The 16803-nt window shown below is 34.5% G+C and overlaps 1 protein-coding gene and 1 pseudogene across 8 annotated transcripts in view; both read left to right on the forward strand.

The window, feature by feature from the left end:
* The window catches only part of CACNA2D1 (calcium voltage-gated channel auxiliary subunit alpha2delta 1), a 460101-nt gene that overhangs the window by 369119 nt on the left and 74179 nt on the right, over window positions 1-16803 (forward strand). For all 8 annotated transcript variants that reach the window (XM_045827337.1, XM_045827338.1, XM_045827339.1 and 5 more), the window contains exon 12: window positions 2482-2586. In XM_045827337.1, coding sequence (XP_045683293.1) covers window positions 2482-2586 — 105 coding nt within the window. The remainder of the gene's footprint in view (window positions 1-2481; window positions 2587-16803) is intronic.
* LOC123812247 lies at window positions 11771-11871 on the forward strand (annotated as a pseudogene).

Below are 16803 nucleotides of genomic sequence, written 5' to 3' on the forward strand. Positions count from 1 at the left end.
TTTATCCCATTTATCCCATAGCAAACCTTAAATTATGATTTGAACTATTCTTCAGGTAGCAGTTCATAAAATATTACCAAATATTTGAGAAACAGTTTTCAGAAAACTTTGATTGCGTGTGTGTGTGATAGATGCTGCTCTTTTCTGTGGCCATGCAGAGATCCAACAAAGCAGGCTATGAAATAGCATATTAAAGTAAATTAACACCTTGAATTATAATTCTATTGAAAGAGTCAAGTTCTTTCTCTTATTTAATTTGTTATAAGCCAGTAAGGTGTAACTGTTTTAACTCCATGATTCCTTAGATAATTGTAAATTGACTGAAAAGTTGCAGTAATGTACTTTGCTTTTATCAAAAGTCCTGAGAAGGCTACTCCTAGGAAAACTCATGTTGAAAACGAAACGTTTTATTTCCACTTTTACATCTTTCTCTCTTGGGAAAGGTCTTTATTATTTCACTTATACAAAATACACATGGTCGGCAGGACCCAGTGTGCTAACTTAATGATATTTGCATTGAGTAGTTAAATATGTATGCAACTTCCAAAAGGAAACCAAGTCTTAATGGTAGAAACTTTACTTACTTTATCACTTTTATGAGACAGTCCTTTAGATGTATATTTTACCCATTTTTAATATGCAGATACAAAAGACAAATCAGGGAAATTAAATTTAGTTAAGGCATGTCAACATTTTCTCAAAAGTATTTTGATAATAAAATATGTAATTCTTTGTAGAGTCAAATTTTCAGACAGGTACTTTCAAATATAAGGACATGTTTGAATGAGACAGGTTGTACTGGTCGATGCTTGTATTTTCACAGTGCTGAGATGAAAGCTCGCACTGCCCGCATTCTACTGGCCTAGGCAATGGGATGAGATTGTGTAACTCAGGACCTTTTTATCAGTGAAGCAAAATGTTGTCTTTATTAGCTTTTACAACAGGAAATGGGACTTATCTTATTTGAAAAATAAGATACAGCACGGACATCCAATAACATAAATACTACAGGAGAACGAAGGATTTAAAAATACAAACTAGTAACTTAAAGGTCAGGGCTATGTTATCCAGTATGGTAACCACAGTCATATGTCCTGTTGAAAACTAAAAATGTGCCTGGTCTGAACTGAAATGTGTTTGTTGTAAGTATAAGATACACATGGAGATTTGAAGAACTTACCATGAAAGAAAAAATACCTCAAGAATTTTTATATTGATTTTATATTTAATTGGTCACTTTTTGGATGACTGGGTTAAATAAAATATATTATTATAATTAATTCAGATGTTTCTTCTTACTTTCTTTAACATGGCTATTGGAAAGTTAAAATTTGAAATTAGGTTTGTGTTAGATCTCTACTGACAGCACTGGGCTGACCAGAGGGTTGGCATTTTGAAAGAAGGTGAGCATCCATAAATTAGTGATTTTAAAATTCTCAACACTGTTGCAGAAACACACTTTGCAGTAGCAAAATAATATAATTTCAGACCTCACATCAGCCCAGATTTCTAAATCAGTTGTTTATTGTTGTGGTCCTTTGATGCTAATCCATTGTTCTCCCATGTTCTGCTCTCTTGGGAATTTAAAGAAAATTCGAGAGGATTTCTTACTGGACTTTTGTCTTTCAGGATTAGAATGTGTGGCAGGTTGAGAAAGAATAGGAGAGGATATTCTAAGAATAGATATGGACATTTACAAAGATATGAGAAAGCACTGGATGTTAGGGATCAGCTAGGACTTTTCAGTTTCAAAATGTAAAGTGCATAAAGTAGGATGAAAGAGGGAAGGGGGGGAAATGTTTGTAAAGGGATTGAAAATACATGTGAAAAGATACACACAATTTTTATAAATATTGCTTGTTTCTGGTATAAATTATAAGGGTGTAACATTGACATCATAACCATTAATTAATTTAAAATCTACTAATTAACCACTGAGAGGTTATTATGTTCTAGGGACTTATCTAGGAAAAGAAACAACACTGAACAAAAGCAGACAAAACTTAATGTCCTCATTATACTTACGATACATTTAATAACCAGAAGGCAACAATAAGCAAGAATATAAAATATGTTCTCTCTCTCTCTGTCGTATATATATATATAATACCATACACACACACACACACACACACACACACACACACACACACAGAGTGTAAAATGTGGTGAAGAAAATACAGCCTGGGAGGGGGATTACATTTAAATTGTACTTTTCAGGGAAGTTCTCTTCGATGAGGTGACACTTGATCAAAGGCCTGAAGGAGCTGAGACCTCCAGGTGTCTGGGGTGGGGCTTGAAGGGAAGGCTCTGTTTTGGGGTGAGCCTGGCCTGATCCCAGAACCAGTCCTTAGAATATGAATATCAGGCATATATTTTTCTCATTACTTACAATCTGTTCATGCTCTTTTATATGCTTTATATTTTCTAGTCTTTATTATGAATAATATATATGTATGTATTTTTTCTTTTTTTTTACAGTATAATGTTTCCAGAGCTAACTGCAATAAGATCATCATGTTGTTCACAGATGGAGGAGAAGAGAGAGCCCAGGAGATATTTGCCAAATACAACAAAGATAAAAAAGTAAGTGCAATTTTATAGCATTTTAATGATAATTTTAATTTATGTGTTTTTTTAAAAAAAGATAGTGGATGAGGGGAAGTGGGGGGAAATACTTAGTTAAAAACACCAGTGAGCACCCCTGGTGAGTGTGGCTCAATTTGTTGGAGCATCCTCCCATAAACTTAAAGGTTGCTGGTTCGGTTCCTAGTCAGGGCATGTGCCTAGGTTGCAGGTTCAGGCCCTAGCCCTTGGTTGGGATGGGTACAAGAGGCAAACAATTGATGTTTCTCTCTCACATCTATGTGTCTCTCCCTCTTTCTTTCTCTCCTGCTCCCTCTGAAATCAATAAGCATGTCCTCAAGTGAAGATTTCAAAACAAAACAAATAAAAATACCAATGCTAGTATATTATATATAGAAATAGATGATGGTTGCCATACAGATCATGCATTATAAACCAAGGACTGAATCAAAGAATCACTAAATATAACATTTTATGAGATTCCAAAGTACTTTATGACTAATTTACTAACAAAATAATTGTGAACTATAGAGTCCTATTTGATTCTTCTGGATAAATTCTGTATAAGAAAATGCTATAGGAAGAGAGGAACCAAAAGAGAATGAAAAATAGGTGTAATTTAAACATCTCTAAGATAAATTTATGATGTTATTTAATTATTAAGGATTAATATAGTAATATTAAAATTTCATATAAACAAAAGATTATTTTGTAGATTTATTAAAAGTAATATATAACAACATAACCTGCATCCTCATTTGAAAACCGACTCCTTTCAAAAAAAGATTTTAGACAAATCTTTTCATAAGTATACTGTTTCAACAGGAAAACAATGTGAAGATGAGTATCAAGGTTGAAAATATTTGTTTCAGTGTCTGTTTGACTGCAGAGGACAGTATAATAGAGAAACATGTAGCTGAACCTGCTGATATGGTAGAAAATATTACCTATAACTATTTTTTCTGACAGCCCTATTGTCAACTCCTTTCAATTTTCTGACTCTCCACAATTCATAAGAGAACCATGATTCTCAACTTGGTTTCCTAAAATATGAAGGATGTACCAATAATAGTAATAATAAATTATAAACTATTTCTTGTGTTTCAAAAAAATTCACAAGAAGACACTGCAGAGTAAAATGCCAATTTGCCTTGCTTTTCACATCATTTAAAGAGGTATGGTTCATCATTAGCCATGACTTTCTAAATGGATTGTTTTATATGCATTTGAGGAATTATGAAGATAAATATATGGCACTGGCTGCTGTAGCTCAGTTGGTGGGGTGTTGTCCAGTAAACCTAAAGGTTGTGGGTTCAATTCCTGCTTAGGGTACATGCCTAGGCTACGGGTTCAGCCCCCAGTTGAGATGCATACAAAAGGCAATACAATGATCAGATGATCATTGTTTGTTCTCTCACATCTCTCTCTCTCTCTCTCTCTCTCTGCTTCCTCTGTCTCTAAAATCAATAAGCATGTCCTATGGGTGTAGATTTAAGTGAGAGAGACATATGTATGGATTAACAGGTTTAGGTAGTTTTTTTATAGGTAAAATATTGTGAATAAGAATTATAAAAAAAAAATTTAAAACACTTTGAAATACTCAGGTGCTTTTTAGCCTGTGTGTGATTGAACATGATCGAAGAATTGAAAACATATATAACTTCAAATTAATCACAAATCTTTTTAATACTCAATACTTGAATACTACATATGCTGTAAGTATGTTATATGACATAAGGAGTTATCATTTTTTTCTGAACACCTGGTTATTTAATGGTGTAGAGAAGCCATTCCTTTTGAAAAAGTTGATAAATGGGCTGAAGTGTTGACTGTGAATACTTTCAAATGATAACGTGATTTCATAAATATTTCTTTAAAAGAAATGATCAGAATTAAATGTAGTGGGAATATACCTTATTTAGTACCTTCTCATGGTTCCTATTCAGGGCAATATCCACCACCTGGAGGATGTCTCAAACAGTCCCCTTCCCCTTCATGCTTTTTCAGATACTTATGGTCTGATCCTATAGCACACTGTGTGGAGTTTTATGTGTCCCTTGCATTGTACTCTACCCATGGGATCTGCCCCTGTCCCCTCTCTGGATTTCATGGTCCTACAAGACAGGGTCAGCATCTTGTTTAACACTGAACTGTAGTCATCTGTCAGAGAGCAGAGATTCCAAGATAGTTAATACATGATAATAAATAGGTGGAGACCAACAAAGGTTGGAAACATTATTTCTGTTCATGGACAAGTTTATAACTATAAAACATGATGTGGGGCGAGGAATATTCAGCTTATTTAAATGCTCTAAGTAATATAATATTACCATGTTTTGAAGAACTGAAAAAATAAATTTAACCCAAAATTCAGTGTATCTCAGAATTATACCAGTTAATCTAACTCTTATCATTTTACAGAGGTTTTTAGCACCTCATAGTTAGTAATAAATTTAAGTATATTTAGTCATTTTATTATAGAAGTATAGAAGTACTAATAATTGTATCATTTTAATGGGTATAAGTTTAGATAAATCGTCTCTTTCTTTATTATGATTTCCAAACAATCCACCAGGAAATTTCCTTAATCTCTAGATGCTTTTCATCATAAAGGAAAAGATCCTTAAATGAATATGGTAATGACTTATATTCTTTATCAAAATTTGTACCTAAGATATATCTTCATTTTAAGGAGCACACAATTCTTAACAATTTTAAATGGAAGAATATAGATGTATAAAAAGAGAAGTAATAAGTAATTTTCATTTAAACTCATAATTTTTTCTCTTCCAAAACTCTGCACCCAGAACTAACACAATAATATATCTTGGAGGATTATCCTAAATTTTGTTATTTTTTCTTTGTCTTTTACAAATAGAAAGGTTTTATGCCTTTTTTTATTCAATTGTAGTATATCCTCTATTTTTGCTATTTGTTCAATTGATTGAATAAATGGAGAATTTACTAGTTTAAGGTCATTTTTTCTATGTGCACATCCTAAAAATGTCCAATCTGAGTATTATTTTCTTGAAACACTGTTTCTCATCCCTTTCACCTTTTATAGGAACTCATTTTTTTTAAACAAAGGCATTTGGTGACATGCCTTTATGTCACCATATGACATAATATGGTGACATAAATGACCATATTAAATGATTCATATCACATTTACTTTTGTAAAACTAATGAATCTCTCATATTCAACAATCCTGCTGTTTATCTTCTATATTTAAAAACACACATTTCTCTTAAGGGCACATACCCTTTGTTAATGCCAAAGCTACTTTGAAAATTTAGTAGTTACTGGTTTCTATGATTTTAAAATAAATGTTACTTTTGTTTAACATAAAAATTAAGATGTTCTTAGAATTATGTGATTCTGATTTTAGTAGTTATAGCAAAGTTCTGTGATACACACACTTATACATATATACAGCCTACATATCCAGATACAGCCACACAGATTTATTTCTATTTGAAATGAACATCCCCCCTGTTCCTTATTATCTCCAGTAATAAAAGACCGTGTATATGACTCTAGCATGAGATCTCATATAGTAAAGTGATGTGAATAAGAGCCAATGGGTAGGTGAAGAGTAAATGAGGGGTGAGGAAAAAGAAATCTGAATATAAAATATTTTTTAAATCTTTGGAAATTTGCTAAGAAATATTGGGAGAAAATAAGACAGTCAACCTGAGGTCAGGTTGTGTACACACGCGTGCACACACACACACATATATATATATATATCAAATTTTTTAAGAAGGAGAAGCTAATTAATTATCATATATTATAGGTTAGTGAGGGGATACATTGACAGGGAAAGTTTACTGATACAAACCCGAGAAAGTATAGTAGATGGAGACCTATGAAAGAGGAGGGATTGAGAGAAATACAGATCATAGATTTCTGAAGTAGACGAGTAAAAATTATATTTCTGGAAACATTGCCATCCCACATTTAAAATGCATTCTACTTCTCTATTCAATGCTTCTTTTCTAACATGGGAAAAGTTAGTTAAGCATATATTCATCTCCTGGTGTTTGCATGTTCTGTGTGAAAATAGATGATGGCAGACAAACACTTCTAATTCATTTCTACCCTTGAATGTATGAATGTTTTATTCAGACAACATTTACATAGTAAATTGTTTATGTCAAGGACACTTGTGTGCAAATGGCACTTGTACATATACTAAAATAGGGTGTATATGTATAAAGGAGATTTTTTTCACCATCTTCACATATAATATCAAGAGGGTTGTGGACAAACTGAGGAATCCTTTCTTACTTTCCTTCCTCATCCAAACTTCCCAATTTTTAACAACCCACCAACACTGTCTAAGGCATTTGCAGCCCACAGACAGTAATAGGGAAGATAATTGTTTATCTTTGTCATCTAAGGATTTGTATGACAGCCAATTCCATAGCTATGAAATTAATATTTGTTACACCATAAATTTATCGCCCTAGAATTTCACTAGCCACATTATCTTTTCAAATGACCAAAAACTCATGGACACAGACAACAGTGCAGTGATTGCAGAGGGGGTAGTGGGAGGAAGTAGAAGAAGGTAAAGGAGGCTAAATTGTAATGGAAAAAATACAATAAAAATTAAAATGTTAAAAATAACCAATGTGTAAAAAGGAAATTCAGTAGATGTGAATAGATATAAATTTTCAATACTCTTAAAAATTCTACACTTGATTATAACTATTTAAAATGTGCTCTTTAAAAAAGTTCCCTTATAGCTTACAAATATTAAAATCACAAAATCATGAAGTTTGATGAGCTTTTTAAAAAACATCTGAAAACTGATACTTCCAGCCATGATGGAGGCATAGGTAGACACACTGTGCCTCTTCACACAACCAAAAGGACAATAACAATTTAAAAACAAAAAAAACAGCCAGAACTGACAGAAAATCGAACTGTGTGGAAGTCTGACAACTAGGGAATTTAAGGGGACAGTGGGAAGGGTTCACAGGTACAAACTTAAAGGACACATGGTCATAGACTAAGGGGAGGGTGGTAATGGGAGGGAAGTGGGGAGGGTGGGAGAGGGGACTGGATTGGGAGTAAAAAGGAGAAAACTGTATATGAACAATGATTAATAAAAAAAAAAAAAGGAGTTAAAGAAAACACATTCATCCAGACCTGTAGGAGGGGCGGAGATGGGCAGCTGGGCAAAGAAGATTCTTGGCAAGGCGGTAGCTGGCGGTCCCAGCAAGGTTGTGGATTGTGGAACAGGGCACACAAGGCTACAGCTGGTCAGCAAGGCAGTGGCTGGTGGAGCCAGCGGTCCCACATTCACACACAGATAAACAAAGGGGGAAACAAAGGAGGAGCAGGACCGACAGCACAACCCAGGGTCCCAGCGCGGGGAAATAAAGCATCAAACCACTGATTGAAAACACCTGTGGGGATTGAGGCATTAGCGGGAGAAACTCCCAGCCTCGCAGGAGAGTTCGTTGGGAAGACCCACAGTGTCCTAGAATGTGCACAAACCCACCCACATGGGAATCAGCACCAGAAGGGCCCAATTTGCTTGTGGGAAGCCCGGGAAGTGACTGAAATCCAGCAGAGAGAGGAACAAGCACCATTGTTCCCTCTTGGACCCCTCCCCCACATACAGCATCACAAAACAGCTACGTGGATTGCCCCGCCCTGGTGAACACCTAAGCCTCCGCGCCTCACTACCTAACAGGCACATCAAGACAAAATAAATGGCCCAAATGAAAGAATAGATCAAAGCTCCAGAAAAAAATACAACTAAGCAACAATGAGGTAGCCAACCTATCAGATGCACAGTTCAAAACACTGGTAATCAGGATGCTCACAGAATTGGTTGAATATGGTTGCAAATTAGGTGAAAGAATGAAGGCTATGCTAAATGAAATAAAGGAAAATGTTCAGGGAATCAATAGTGATGGGAAGGAAACTGGGACTCAGATCAACTGTGTGAACCAGAAGGAAGAAAGAAATATCCAATCAAAAAAGAATGAAGAAACAAGAACTCAAAAAAATGAGGAGAGGCTTAGGAACCTCCAGGACATCTTTAAATGTTCCAACATCCAAATTATAGGGGTGCCAGAAGGAGAAGAGGAAGAACAAAAAGTGGAAAAGTTATTTGAACAAATAATAAAGGAGAGCTTCCCCAATCTGGCAAAGGAAATAGACTTCCAGGAAGTCCAGGAAACTCAGAGAGCCCAAGGAGGAACACACCAAGGCACATCATAATTACATTACCCAAGATTAAAATTAAGGAGAGAATCCTAGAAGCAGCAAGAGAAAAAGAGGCAGTTACCTACAAAGGCATTCCCATCAAACTGTCAGCTGATTTCTCAAAAGAGACCTTGCAGGCAAGAAGGGGCTGGAAAGAAGTATTCCAAGTCATGAAAGACAAGGACCTACATCCAAGATTGCTCTATCCAGCAAAGCTTTCATTTAGAATGGAAGGGCAGATAAAGTGCCTCTCAGATAAGGTCAAGTTAAAGGAGTTCATCATCACCAAGCCCTTATTATATGAAATGATAAAGGGATTTATCAAAGAAAAAGAAGATAAAACATATGTACAGTAAAATGACAGCAAACTCACAATTATTAGCAACCACACCTAAAACAGAAACAAAAACAAACTAAGCAAACAACTAGAACAGGAGCAGAACCACAGAAATTGAGATCACATGGAGTGCTATCAACAAGGGAGTGGAAGGGGAAGATGGGGAAAAGGCACAGAGAATAAATAGCACAGATGGTAGGTAGAATATAGACAGGGGGAGGGTAAGACTAGTATGAGAAAAATAGAAGCCAAACAGCTTATAAGTATGACACATGGACATGAACTAAAGGGGGCAATGTGGGTGGGAGGGGGTGTGCAGGGTGGAGGGGAGTGAAGGGGGGAAAATGGGACAACTGTAATAGCATAAATAATAAAATACATTTTTTAAAAAAAACATCTGAAAAGTACTCTTTGAATCCTACTTTTCCCCCAAGCCCCTTGCTTGGCATTAATATGGCTGCTGAATGCTTCGTTTACATGCATTTTTCATCCAGATGTCATTAGAAATCATTCAGAGCACCAGGTAGGTGTGATGAGGTTGGTCCAAAGAACTGATGAATGAGGCTGCAGATATACAGCACAATTTAATGAGGCTAAAATGTTTGAGAGTTAGGACAAAATGTTTGGGCTCTGTTTCGAAATCTATTACTCTTGGGAATGAATCGACCTAATTATAGATAGGTAGAGTTTTAAAACCGAAATCATGTTAATCTCCTCACACAGCTGTTTCAAATTAAAATGAATTTACTTTCTAATCTTTACCTGCCCCAATGCCGTTCCTTAGGGCTCACCCATGTGTGCGAGACGTCCTTAAAAATGGTGCCAAAAGTTAAACGAACTCTATCTTAGAGTCCAAACAAATGAATAAAGAAAAGTAAAACCAGACACAGAGTTGAAAGATAATTTCCAGGCCTAGCAGAATTAAAGATAGTGGCTTTTCTGTAGAATAGCAAAGGGATTGGTTGACATTGCACACTTGAGCATGTCTAGCCAGCTAGAAAACAGCTTTCGGATTCTTAGCTTAATTCTCAAAATTAATTTTAAAAAAGACATTAAAATTAATAAAATGAACATTTCAGAATAACTAGAAAATGAATGAGAACAAATTGGGAAAAGTATATGCTAGAGGGAGAATCATTTTCAAAACAAAGACAGCATAGCTATAAAGTTATAATCATCTGACGATAGACACATTATTTTTTAAATTCTTTAAAAAGTGATTGGCAAAGTCTTTCCTATTTACTGTCAAATCCAAAGGAGAGAGATATAGCCTACAAAACTGTAAGTCAAGTCACAAATGGCTGACTCTGTGTATGTGTTTTATATAGTAACAGTGAAAATTGTCAGTTAATTTTTCAACAGATGGTAGAGAAAATTATTCATGGAGGATAATTCATTGCCTTCTCTACTGTCTCTGGCTTCTTCATCAGGCAAGAAGAAAGCCTTTGGAATGAATGCTCAAACATATGATAATGAAGGGCATTCAGATTATGTAATTATTGAATACTACTTAACAAATGCACTGCTTCTAAAAAGTTTTATTTCAGATATTTTGGCACTTTCAACAGTTTCCAAAAGACTCTTAGCTTTAGAACAGGAACAATGCCTTATGGGTAAAAGTCAAATATATTATTTATTCTAGAGTTACTATATAGCTGAAAAAATAATTACACTGTAACATTGGCCCTGTCAGTAGATCACCAAAAGCAGGTTTTGTGCATGTGTGTGCACACATGTAGTCCTTTTGACAGATTTATTTACATTTATCTTTTGATCAAATTAATGTTGACAATTACTTGAACTAAGGAACTTCTTATGAAATATATTTTCTTTAGGTTTGAGTGATATTACTTGCATGCATTTTATATTCTTTAATATCTAAAACAAATCCACTCAAAATAAGGTAATATATTAATTAAGCACAAAGTATATAATATAGCATAAATCTCTGAGTGAAGAAAACGCACTTAGAGTGACTTCTAGGTAGAATGGTGGCACCTAGAATTGGGATTGCCCATGGTTTGTGTGAAAACATTATACCATAGGAATCACTCAGTTCTGCTTTTTCAGTAGCTGCCTTCTCCTCAGATTAAGAACTCTGCTCACAGCACAGCTCTGCAGAAGTGTCTTCCCCACTCAAGCTTTTGGGTGCAGCGCCCTCTCCCCACAAGTCCCCTTTATCATTCTCTGTGTCTGCACCTTTTTCCTTTTTGTTACCTTTCTCCAAGATTACCATTTCAAAAATCATTTTACTTAGGTGTTTATTTACTCTTTAATTTGAACTTCATCCTATTATTATAAGCTCCGTGAAGGTAGGGTTTGTGTTACTTTGTAAACCACCATTCAACCCATAGAGGCTAGCAGAGTGCTTGATAATACAGTAGTTGCTAAATATTTACTGATATATCAAACATATCAGTAAATATGCAATAAATAGGCACCTGAGGTAATAAATCATTATATTGCTTATTTTCTGACATCTCAGCTGATAATCATCTTTGCAGAGCTACGAATTGCCTAGAAATGCAGTGTGCCCATAGCTTATTATTTCTTTATTAAGCACTAGACATGAAGGCCTAGGGAAGCACAAGTCAAAATTTTTTCTTACAATCTAGTACTGTGTGCTCACTTCGGCAGCACATATACTAAGATTAGAGCGATACAGAGAAGATTATCATAGCCCCTGTGCAAACTAATAATGTGACAATGATTCATTATAATTGTATTAATACATTAAAAATATCAACATAATCCTAGGACATGTATCGAAGTTATGCACCCACATATACGGCGTGTGAGAGCAATATCAGCTTGTTTGTTTTGAAGATTATGTACATATAATCTAAATGACTATTGTATTTTGCTTTCCTTTTTAAAGTTGTTTTTTATTGTTACTTTAACAGATCCAACAAACATCAGTTAAATCCTTTCTTCCGTCAGACCCTTGGAAATTCCAAATACACATATTGCATATGGACAAATGACAATATTAGATCCTTTTCTCTAGAGGTTATTGCTAAATGTAATAAAGTGAGCCAAATTTGTTTCTCCAAAAAGGTATTATTTTGAGTTAAGTTCTTTTTGAGACATGAAAGACTAGTGACCCACTGATGGAAAATGTTACCTCACTGAATTCTGGTAGTCTGACAATAGAAGACATTGGAGTCTTCATTGTCATCGCTGCCATAATTGTCATAATCATCATCTTCATTATCATCGTTAATATTTATAAAGCTTATAACTTTCCATATAATATAAATGCTTTACATATTTCATTTTCCACTGTATTAATCATGATAAAATTATTTTTATAATAATCACCCTCATCCCCATTGTGGAAATAAGAAAACCAAAATTTGAGAAGTTAAGTAACTTGTTGAAAGTCTGAGAACTACCAAGTGACAATCAAGAATTTAAATGATCAGCCCTGGCTGGCGTAGCTCAGTGGATTGAGCGCAGGCTGGGAACCAAAGTGTCCCAGGTTCGATTCCCAGCCAGGGCACATTCCTGGGTTGCAGGCCATAACCTCCAGCAACCGCACATTGATCTCTCTCTCTCTCTCTCTCTCTCTCTCTCTCTCTCTCTCTCTCTCTCTCCCCCCCTCCCTTCCCTCTCTAAAAATAAATAAATAAAATCTTAAAAAAAAAACAAAACCATTACTTACTTAAAATGCTCTCAAACTTTAAAAAAAAAAAGAATTTAAATGATCTACAGTCCAGATTTCATAACCTTTTGTGGAATGTGCTGGGCTGTCTTTCTCTTCTCCGGGGCAGCCCTGTGGTGATGCCAGTCATTCACCCACCCAGCAGCCTTCCTTCTGGCTGGACAACAGGGTTTTACCACTAGGGGACATGCGCCTCACAGCCTCAACAGGCTAAGATGGATTAGACTAAGCCGTCAAAACTTGGCAGGCTGCAAGTACCTTTCAGATCATTGGGCTTTATAAAATAAGTTAAGTGTGGAAGATGAATTTGGACACATTTATTTATTCCATAATACTATAAAACTAGAGATGGGGTACTCAATGCTCTGGATTTGGTATCTTTGTGAGTTATGGAAACCACTGTAGAATTTTCTCCTAAAATATTCAGTTCAGTCTTGTATTTTTATAGGCTTAATGCCAAAAGTTTTAGTACACATAGTAAATTAATAAAAACCCATTTCTGACATCATTTTTCTAACATGTTTCAATAGCTGAAGTTTTTATTTTAGTTTTATTGGCTTGCTTTCTTCATAGCCTCATTTCCATTATTCCTTGGAGACTTGCCTATTGTAAATTAAACTTGAACTCTGGGTAACTGATAATTGTTGAGGTGACAGTTTCCAGTAACTATGTTCTGCTGGGAAACAAGAAATTCCTACAGCTTTCTAAAATAGGTTGACCCTGTGGCTTTGGAAAAATCTTAATTGGCAACAACTATTTTGGTCTTCAACAAACAAAACAAAATAAAAAACAGATTAGCAAAAGTCCAGAACTGTAGGATAAAGTTATAAATCATTGGTATATTATAGGAAACAAATAAGTAATATATTTTAAATGACAAAATTTGTTGTTAATTAGAAGTTTTCTCTGATCAAGTAGACCAGACTTGATGTATCAGCTTTATATTATTGGAATTATAATTTCTCTGTTCAGAGAAAAATTGTTTTGAAACAATTGAAGGCCAAATTATGAAAGTTTGAGGCTAATAAGGACAGATTTTTAATTGTTTTATGTTTGATTTTATTAAATACGCTCTCAAATTACTATTGCTTTTATGAATATGCTTATATAACTAAGCATGAGTCAAGAATTTTGAGAACTTGTTTTATTCTCCAGGAATAATGCAGTACATAAATGATATGTGTATTAGGTAGACTGCAAAAGTTTAACTGCATTGAGCAAGTCTGAATAACATTTTAAAAAGTAAGAATTTACCATGATATAATTAAACTGCCAAAATTACAAAACGCAAGACAACTACGAACCCAGTTGTGGCTCTGCTCATTATAATGAACTGAGTTACTTGTCAGATGACATGACGTATGTGTTAAATCCCTTTGTGGAGAAGTCCAGACCACTCATTTGTCTATGGGCTTTTTTTCATTTAACAATTATTTCTTTCCATTTATGTATAAGGTATTACATTAGATACAATAGATAAAATAGTGCAATCTTGGGACTGTTTTAACCTAATTCAATGTTTATTCAACACTACTTTCCCATATTATTTCTGTTAAAGATCTGAGTTCCAACATTATGCAAAATATTTTTCAGAGCCATCTATGACTGTACATGTCTCATATGTGAACCTCATGGACATGAACATTTTGAAACATGAGCCTATCTGAAGTCACACATATTAGCCATGGTTGAGTGGCTCAGTTGGTTGGAGCATCATCCTGTATGTCAAAAAGGAAGTTCAGTTTCCAGTCAGGGTACATACCTAGGTTGTGGGTTCAGTCCTGCATCAGGGCCTGTACAGGAGGCAACTGATTGAAGTTTCTTTCTTACATCCATGTTTCTCTCTGTCTTTCTGTCTGTCTGTCTCTCTCCCTTCCTCTCTCTCAAAAATCAAATATATGCTCAGGTGAAGATTAAAACAAATTCACACAGATTAGTTGAGGAACATTTGGCAAATTTTCTAGGTTCATTTAACTTAGAGCAGAAAGTGTCCCGTGTGCATTTGTCATGTGAATCTAATGTTGTGATTATAAATGTACCATAAGACATAAGTAAAGGAATCTTTTCTCCACCAAAGTTGACTTTGTCTTGATGTAGTTGGTTTAAAGTAATTTGTTTGATATGTAAGATGAAATATATAACTTGTGCGAGTGTACTTAAATCTATTGAGTTATTTTTATGTCATTTTATTTGTTTTTACGTGAGACCATCAGATATACTACTAAGAAAAGAGCTCGAAAAATACACATCTTTGTGAATGTAATTTAACTTGATTTTTAAATTGTGCATATTTCAAGAAATCGCTTTATTTTTTCTTTACCCAATATTATAGCTAAACAGGAACTGTAAGGTTAAAGAAGTGGAAAACATCAGAAGCTGAGGATAGCAATCTTCTCTGTGGATTTGAGCATCTGGAACTTTAGAGTTAGAACATTATTCCACAGGGTGGCAGTAATACAATATATAATAGGAGGAATACCATCCAGAAGTCCAAGTGGAAAGTTATTGTGTAAAAAATCATCTTTTAAATGTCACTGATTCATGTACATGCAGCTATAAAATGTGTATTGCACATGTTTATGAAATCAATGAAATTTAAATTCTTATTTTATAATTATCTGGTGTGTGTAAAGAAAACCAAAATAAACAGTTACGACAACTGGGGTGGAAGCAATTTTTATATTGATTTTTTAAAAAGATTTTATTTATTTATTTTTAGAGAGGGAAGGGAGGGAGAAAGAGAGAGAGAGAGAGAATCATCAATGTTTAGTTGCTGGGGACCTTGGCCTGCAACGCAAGCATGTTCCCTGACTGGGAATCGAACCTGCGATGCTTTGGTTCGCAGCCCACGCTCAATACACTGAGCTACGCCAGCCAGGGCTTTTATATTGATTTTTACATTGTCATATAAGGAATGTAAATTTTTGAGTGATTCTTAGTAAACTCTTTCTTGACCAAATATATTTTTTAAATCATTTCAGAAAACTCTAGGGTAATCTAAAATCATTAAATATATACATGCATTTGTTTGGTGTGTATATGTGTGCATGTTTGTATCCACCAAGAGAAAACTAAGAATCTAAGATATACTAGAAAGACTCTATAATATCATAAGCATAAGGCAGTTGCAGAAATTATAAAATGTTTACACTCATAATTATTGAGATTTTAGTAGCCATTTGGAGTTCAGAAAATTTCAGAAAAAAAAAGTGTCTTTAAACATGTTGATAGTAATTATAATTGAAAAATAAAAAGTATGTTTTAATAAAGACAAAATTTTTAAAAATAAAAATGTTGACAGTAAGGCAGTTATAAATTGAGAAAAGGGTACATATTTTGCATCTGTTATGTGAGAATGATTCAATCAGTTAATGTAACTTATGTTCAAATAGCCAAGGACTTATGTGAAAAATGAATAATGACTGAGGGAAAAAGTGACTGTGTTTTTAAATTTTATGAAATTATAATAGGGACAGATTGTACCTTTCCACGCCCAGCCCTGATCCTGAGTTCCTTAATTTGAACTTCTAAGAGCTCCACTGAGGGCCCATTGGGGTTAGGTAAAACTTCTGTAGTAAAGCACATCACAAGCTTTTCTTTTTTTAAAACTGGTACATTTTTTGACTGATTTAAGCACTTAGTTGGACTACCTGGTGAATAACATCCATCAGGACAATGACATGGTGTGTCTAAGTGTAGCCTCCATGTTATTAGAAATGCTTGCATTTCAGAGACATAATAGCTGTATTTCTTTCTTTTTTAGTGAAATCTTTATTGTATTTTTCCATTACCATTTATTTCTTTTTACTGAAAAGTATTTTATGCAAGATATTTCACTAGAACACTGTTGTGGGAACAGGAACAAGTAGAGAAATCAATGCGTTAAGTTGAAAATTGGAGACATGCTTTCCCATGTTAATTATGAAGGCAATCCCCAAGCGCTTTTTGGAGCATCTGGATTTTTTCCTGCCCTGAATTCATGTAACTATT

Source organism: Phyllostomus hastatus, unplaced genomic scaffold (genome assembly GCF_019186645.2).
Source record: "Phyllostomus hastatus isolate PE091 unplaced genomic scaffold, TTU_PhHast_1.1 phas_scaffold_78, whole genome shotgun sequence".
Lineage (NCBI taxonomy): Eukaryota > Metazoa > Chordata > Mammalia > Chiroptera > Phyllostomidae > Phyllostomus > Phyllostomus hastatus.